Below are 8609 nucleotides of genomic sequence, written 5' to 3'. Positions count from 1 at the left end.
TGAAAGAAAGCTTAATCTGACAAAGCTATTACAAAAAGTCGGTTTAGAACAAAAGAATCCTATGTAATCCGCATGAATTAATTAACAATTACATGTAGCAACGATTACCCCTGATGTGAATATGGAATTGAATCAACGATTACCCCTGATGTGAGTATGGGATTGAATCATAGGTCTTTAGGTGACTCAGAAACTCATCTGGGAGTCTTATTTAGGCTCCAAAACTAGCAAAAACAAGCCAGTTCATTCACTGACAAATGAGTTTACCGATAACACACTTGTATCAACACAGTAATTACTAAAGTAGCCTTTGTGATTCAAACTATCCTCTCATCTAGAGTTGGCCTTCACATCAAAGTTTTAACAATAGGTCTGTATGTATACATATGTTCACCAATGATGTAACAGCTGCAGTGTATATTTTCATGATCTCCTAATTTTGGTAACAGCTTAAATATTGATAGTAATATCCACTATGGTACATTGTAAAATCCATTAGTTAGCAGTGTGCCCTCTAAGCCAATTTGACACGCCACTGACGCGCACAGTTTCTAGTGACACGCCAAAATTTGGTTTTTCCCTATCTCTTACTATGTGGTGACACAAGAAATGCCAGTTTTTTCTCATTTTGACTCACAACAACAAAATTTAGCTATTATTAGAGGGCACACTGTTAGCTACATAAATAACCACACACAATTAAAACTCTGGTAATAGCTAACTTTATACATGTACACATTATCTGTGTTTGGGTTGCTTGGCTTCTGCTCTACTCCAGTATGGGTATGTACATGTATGTAGTCTGTCATTGTCTATCCACCTATCAAACTTTCTCTTTCTCACTGCACCAGTTACCTGCCTAGACAGTCATCATTGGTTTTGAAATAATTGAGTGTCACTAGACTTGAAAGCAATGAAAGGTTTGTGGGCCACACAGTCACACAAGACATGTACATAAAACATATATTCATATACAAATGTACTCGCACCACTCATAGTCATACATATACAAGTTATATGTATACAGTAATACACGTACATGTATATCCAGACACACACAAATGCATTTTGTAACACGCACAATGCATGCAATGTACATACTTTTTTAAATACTTTTTTTTTGTATGTTGATTGACTTTTCTCGTCATTATGATCTATTCCTGCACATTATTAGGGTTACATTTCCTACCAAATGATGTAATTGGTTGGAGTGTTGGAAGTGAGGAGGGGGGGGGGGATAGGTGGTGAAAAAGAACTATCAGAAACACTAAGATCCTCTTTAAAAAAATTCCATGGACTATTTGTTTGCACAGAAAAAGCTACAAGTTGGGAAACACAGGATTTTATAGAAATTTCAAAACATTAATATACTTAACTAAGTCTTGATCATGAATTTGTAAGCCATGGAGAAATGCTTTTGGATTATTTCTCACATAGCTGAACTTTTATGACCTGAGAAAACAAAATATTAGCTAGTGATTGTAAGGTTGTGTACATGTCAAATAAACTTGTACAAATATTGACTTATTAATTAATCAAGAAATCCATGCCAGCATAAATCCTTACATGGTAAATGTATATAAGGTAGTTACACTTACAGTACAGTTGCATAAACTTCCCTTAAATTACCAGGAAATACATTGTTTTTTATATCTGAAATATGTAGGCTACAGGAAATGATTGAAAACAAGGATCAGTTCACAACGAAAATCCTGGAAAAACATTACAACATACATTGTGCATGACTAATTGTCACTTCTTACATGATGTACTCTATAACTTATAAAAACATCAAAACCAGTGTGCCCTCTAACGATAGGCAAATTTTGTTGTTGTGACTCAAAATGAGAAAAAAATGGCATTTCTTGTGAGTCACCACATAGTAAGAGATAGGAACGCAAAATGTTGGTGCGTCAATCAAAATTGTGTGTGTCAGTGGCATGTCAAATTGGCTTAGAGGACACACTGACCAAAACCCAAAAGTCCACTGATATGAGGTGTAAAGCTATCCAAAGATTCAAGTAGTTTTTAAATTGACCAAATAAAATGTTCATCATCTTGGTGCATTTAGATCAAATGCTTTATAAAGGTTATAACACACAAGCAGTTCAAAGTTTTGTGGCATTAAGATTTCAGTTTGTCTTTGGTAGACTATCCTCATCAGATTGAAAAATTACATAGTTACAGCTGACCACTAAGTTGTTTACTGCAGATAAAAAGCAAAACTAAAGTTTTGTCAAAAGTTGCTTAGAAAAGTCACAAAAAGATCTCCATGTTTCCATAGTTACAGTTGACCACTAGGTTGTTTACTGCTGATAAAAAGCAAAACTAAAGTTTTTTGTCATTTCAATTATTTGCTTAGAAAAGTCATAAAAAGGTATACATGTAGTAATTCTGTACAAACACAACTTGAATCTTCAGTTAGTTTTACATTTGTAGCAAATGTTGTCATCAGTTGAACAAACCTACAATTAACCCTATGGTTTGGAAATATCATTTATACAAGTTTTTTACAAACCAAAATCCCCTCACTACTAGCCCCCCCCCCCCCCAACTTATCGTTAATACTGAAACCACCTCACTAGCCCTGAAACTTGTTAACTTATTGATGTAGTGATTCCACATCATGATTGTATGATCAATAGATTAAAAAGCCAATGAAAAGTCTCTGGCTACCCCCTCGACAGACACCCCCCCTCCCCCCCCCCCCCCCCCCATAAAAATGCGGAGTTCTGCAAATTTTCAAGACTAAGTGATATCTGCTCCCTGGTAGTGTATATGGTACAACATGCATACAGACTGGTATATGACTCAACATCCTACTACCGATAATAACTCTAAACTATGTCTGTCCTTCTTATCCCTTCTTATCTTGACTGATAAAAATGGGAAGAGTACATCCGATTCCGATTTCGATTCCATACAATTCAATGAACTACAAGTATATACAATTGAAATGTATTCAGTGTTACTGTTAAGTGTCATTCAGCAAGTACATTTCTAGCAACTTTATGTAAATGTTTCCTGTTCATAAAATCAACTAAAATATCAGGGACTGGCGTATTATAATACCTGGAGTTAAAGGGACACAAACATTAAGGTTTATAAGTTTCCAGGATGTGATTTTCTTTACCTATCAAATGGTATTCACAGTATCAGTATTTACTGATGTACACTTAGCCATCACTTGCAATTAACTGATGTCAAACCTGAAATGATCCGATGACGTATTACTATAGCATCAAAAAATGTACTACTGGGACTGCCTACCATATTGCAATCAACAGTTCTAAGTGAAAAACTACATGTAGCTGTGGTCAGGTAACCGAAACCAAACAATTGTTTAGGCCTACCTATGCAAGAACTCAAATTGTAATGTCATAGATAGTATATATCAACATTAACATTATACTAGAATAGTAAATTGAAGGTTTTTTTGTAAATATTTTCATACTCAGCTTGGACCACTTTCAGGTTGAAACTAAATATTCACAAATTGCAAATAAACAAGTTACAATAGTTTATGGCTGTCTATCTGTCTAACTGTCTAACTGTCTGTATGTGTCTGTTCCTCTGTCTATCTGTCTAACTGTCTGTATGTGTCTGTTCCTCTATCTGTCTATGTGTCTAACTGTCTGTATATGTCTGTTCCTCTGTCTATGTGTCTAACTGTCTGTATGTGTCTGTTCCTCTGTCTATCTGTCTAACTGTCTGTATGTGTCTGTTCCTCTGTCTATCTGTCTAACTGTCTGTATGTGTCTGTTCCTCTGTCTATCTGTCTAACTGTCTGTATGTGTCTGTTCCTGTCTATCTGTCTAACTGTCTGTATGTGTCTGTTCCTCTGTCTATCTGTCTAACTGTCTGTATGTGTCTGTTCCTCTGTCAAACTGTCTGTATGTATGTGTCTGTTCCTCTCTCTGTCAAACTCTGTCTGTATATGTCTGTTCCTGTCAAACTGTATGTGTCTGTTCCTCTCTCTGTCAAACTCTGTCTGTATATGTCTGTTCCTCTGTCAAACTCTGTCTGTATATGTCTGTTCCTCTGTCAAACTCTGTCTGTATGTGTCTGTTCCTCTATCTGTCAAACTGTCTGTCTGTATGTGTATGTTTCTCTGTCTATCTGTCAGTGTTTGTCTGTCCATCTACATCATAGTACATGTACCGTACCTGTCTGTTCTCACAGTATTTACAATAAAGGAAATTCAATATACCCGGTAAAATGTACCAAAATATAATAAAAGCCAATATTTACTGAGCTTATGCCATCAGATATACAGTTTAAACTTACAACACCTAAACCATGTACTTCCTATGTTATCATGGTTTTTAAATGCCTTGACACCAGTGTACCCTCAAAGCCAATTTGACACCACGGGCACACAATTTGTAGTGAATGATGCACCAAAATTTGGTGTTCCCCTATCTCTTACTATACTATGTGGTGACTTACAAGCAATGCCAGTTTTTATCATTTTGACTCACAACAACAAAATTTGGTTATCATTAGGAGGTACACTGCTTGACAAACTATCACTACATATTAACAACGTGTAACTTCCTAGTTCTACATAGTTTTACACTGGTAGTACCAGTCAATATGTACTGCCAAACATTGAATACTATTATGGCAAAGGAACTGACACCTCACACTCAGTCACACAGATAAGGCACTGTGTAAATAAACAATGAATATCTGTGGTTATTTCTGATAACATTCTTTTTCAAAAGTAATATGCAGGTTGGTCATAGGAAGGGTTTCCATTTTCAGTTTATTTTCATATTTGTTGTTTATAGATTTTCTCACCACAGGCAATAAATATCCTGGCTAAATTACTGTACAAAAACCACTAGATAAGTTTAGATACCAGCAAATCAATCTACTTCCATGTATCTGTGTTACTTACTGGTTTATTCCTATACATGTGTAAACCTTTAACCTTGACCAAAAAACCGTCAACATCTCACACAACTCTATATCCATTCTGACTTTGAGAAATTGATTTTGTTTTGACCAGGAGATATGTTTTGTATCTTATCTTTCAGGCATTCCTCCCATTTCTATTTGTATATATCAGGGCTCAAAATTAACAGTTAGTCCCATGTCCAAAGACTACCAATTCTTGTCATGGGGCTACAGTAATTTGTAGGTGGTACTGGTAGCCCACTCAGGCTACCACTTATTATGCAAAGATTTCACTGAGGGAGGATTTAGAGACGTAAAGTATTTTAATAACACATTTCCAACACTCTAAGGGGAACTCTAAATTTCAGAGCAGGAATATGGGACTATTGGTCACCATCCTTGGACTACCAATATCTGAAATTGGTAGACCACTGGGACTACCAAAGAAAAAAGCTAATGTCAAGTCCTGTCATGCCAATGTTTGTACTGCGGCTTATGTTAGTTATAAACTGTGTGTCCCTGTACTAATTCATTGAGATTTGTTTTCATGTGGCAAGGTTGGTGATAATATTATCTGTTTCTCCTTCAGAATAACTGTTTACTCTTTAAGCCATCCATTCAAATTGACTACTTAGTTCAGTGTTTTTACTACGGTTTAGGAACCATAGTAACACTGGGAATTAGGTGGTTTCTGATCTGGTTAAATTGGCTTAGATATGATCCATATACCTTTTACTATCAATTTAACAGGAATCCCATGCAGTAAAATATTGGGAGGGGGAGGGGGAGGGGGAGGGGGGACTCCACGAGATTTTACCTACTCAATAATTACAAACTGTTGTGAAAATTTTCAGAAAGTCATTTGGGGTCAAAATAATAAAAACTTGATTTTTGTTTGTGAATCAAAACATCATAAAGTAAAATACCAATTTTTGGTGCATTGTGAGAAATTGTTATGCTCTGTATGCAAATTGGCTTAATACAGGGACACACTATAGATCATCCCTTTAATACAGGGACACACCACCATCCCTCACAGGGACACACTATAGACCATCCCTTTAATACAGGGACACACTATAGACCATCCCTTTAATACAGGGACACACTATAGACCATCCCTTACAGGGACACAATATAAACCGTCCCTTACAAAACAGTGAAGCTGAACTGCTTTGTGACTGCTAGCTTTATAGCTGGTATGATTTACCAAGCTGGTGACATTTCCAGTGAGTGTTCAGCTCATTACATCTACTAAAGCAGTGATACAGGTCAACCCACTGTACATAATATACACACTCTACAGACAATAAAAATTTTATTTCCTTATCTTCATTTTTATGCCAGTAATTTGTAACAGAGGACAGTTGTTTATACTTTAAAATCAGAAATATACATTTAACTAACACAGGATATACATTTCATATATATATATATATATATATATATATATATATATATATATATATATATATATATATATATATATATATATATATATATATATATATATATATATATGTTGAGGGTAGAAGAAAATCAAGTCGGGTTTTTCGTCTCTACAAGCCTGTTGATGTACTCCTGACAAGTGATTTACTCACGAAACAGGCTTGTAGAGACGAAAAACCCGACTTGATTTTCTTCTACCCTCAACATATACTCCGCTCTGCGTGCACACGTATCGAGCACTGTACTACGGACAAATCTTACCACTGACTTCCTTTATATATATATATATATATATATATATATATATATATATATATATATATATATATATATTTTTACAGTCAACTGAGTACATTTTTTTTCATAGTCAATTCTCTGATTCATTCTTAGTTAGATGTTTTTACTTGTAAACTGCTCAGAGATTTGTCTTGGTGTTAAGATCTCAAACAGTACAAAGAGCTTCTTGAGATAGAGAAACAAGTCTCTTTGGCGAACTTATAAATTCCTTACTGGCCATTTCTTGTAATATTTTTTTTCCACAGGACAATTTATTCTTACTGTAACTGACTGACTCTATCATACCTATCACCCATACATTTAAAATTACTTTCTTTACACATTTATAAGTTTCATAAAATGAATTTATGGATTTTAAAATTAAAGTCCAAATATTTATGTTTCTTTTATTTTAGACTTGTTTGTTTGTATGTATATTTCAATTATTTGTTATTTCACAAAGAATTCTCCTTGAAATCATCAGTTGACTTGATAGGAAATGTAATATTTGTAGAAATAGTATGTATGTAAAACGTGATGTATCTATGTATGTATGTCATCATGGGGTTCCTATCAAAATGTTGGTTGAATGTCCAGGAAACTATTATTTAAATTGAAGTACTTTCCCCTTCTCAATTACTGGGGTTCTAAACTTGTACAAAACACTCAGTAATTTACTTTAGTAATTTTAAGGGTAACTGAAAAGTACTTCCAACAATTTCTATTCTTCTTTATTTTTTTTTTGAGGGGGGAGAGGGAAAGGGGGGCGGGGGCATGGTTGGAATGTTGACCAAAACATAATTTGCATGCTGTCTATTCATATTTGTGTCTTTTGAATAAAACAAGTGGATGAACAGGAACTCACGAACAGGAAGTCACACCCCGATGTACGTCTACAGTGTCATGACACGACGGTGTGTCAAGGCGATGTTATTGTCCTCCATTCAGTAATTAACACGTCTGGATCGATCGACGGGTCAACAGACACCAGTGCCGAAAAACATGTCAAACTCATGGCAAACATCGCTCTCACAGCTGGTACCACACTGTGCCGTCACAACCAGCATACGCTGGGACGTGTGGTGTGTCTGTGCAACCACCGCCACGCTGTAAACTGTACACATATCATAACAGACGTGTCACACTAATATCATAGCAGTGCTTGCATAGTAGCAATCGACCACGGAATCTCGTCTATGCCACCACGCCACACCACATAATTAAACAGCCAGTTCACCCACGTACGGTCACTTTCTTCTAGAGTGTACAACTATGTTTACATCTATGTATATGTTATAAACAAGATCGGATTTGAGTTCAACAAATCGTAGCAAGTCCTTAGAATGACTTATAATACGGTTAGTTTATCAGCTTGACTGGTCCACACACACATTACAGACATTCCAACGCAACCAAAATAAACTAAACGTCCCATTCACGCTTCGTGATTTTGATCGATCGATCTCATCTCAGAAATACGAATTGTAGTTCAACTTCACGTGTAACTATCGGTGGCGAAAACTTAACCTAACACCTGAGAAAGTAAACATTAGGAAGAAAGAAAATGCTTGAAGAGAGCGTTGGCATCCTGTCTGTGAGACAGGACTATTTAAAATTCTATGCACTTTGCGTTCATGAATAAAACCATTCAAAACTTTGACACTAAATTTCGCGTTCACTAGTGGCCAAATCACTCACCTCTCTAGCAGTCCTTGCTTTTTCTTCGGCGCTAAAATCTTCTCTACAACGCTAAGATTACCCGTCCTGGCAGCCTCGAGGAGATCGTGATCTCTGCCCATATTTACAGTATCATTATAGGACAGATTAGGTAAGTTTAAAAAACCAAAACTTTAAAAGTTCGCTACACGGAAGTCAACGTTGATTCGACACAGGCGACGCCATTTTGATCAATGAATATACTGTAGTGTAATATTGGTGTGGGTGGGCCGATTCCCGGATGGTGGAACCGACCTTGGGTAAGA

At 35.9% G+C, this 8609-nt stretch overlaps 1 protein-coding gene across 2 annotated transcripts in view; it reads right to left on the bottom strand.

Moving 5' to 3' along the window:
* LOC144448016 (ankyrin repeat and SAM domain-containing protein 1A-like) overlaps positions 1–8519 on the bottom strand; it is a 117072-nt gene extending 108553 nt beyond the window's left edge. For both annotated transcript variants that reach the window (XM_078138162.1, XM_078138164.1), the window contains exon 1: positions 8326–8519. In XM_078138162.1, coding sequence (XP_077994288.1) covers positions 8326–8426 — 101 coding nt within the window. In that variant the 5' untranslated portion in view covers positions 8427–8519. The remainder of the gene's footprint in view (positions 1–8325) is intronic.
* Positions 8520–8609: the final 90 nt, after the last annotated feature.

This window comes from Glandiceps talaboti, chromosome 17 (genome assembly GCF_964340395.1).
Source record: "Glandiceps talaboti chromosome 17, keGlaTala1.1, whole genome shotgun sequence".
NCBI lineage: Eukaryota > Metazoa > Hemichordata > Enteropneusta > Spengelidae > Glandiceps > Glandiceps talaboti.
The sequence above is the reverse complement of the archived record's forward strand: the minus strand, read 5'-3'. Positions and strand labels throughout refer to the sequence as shown.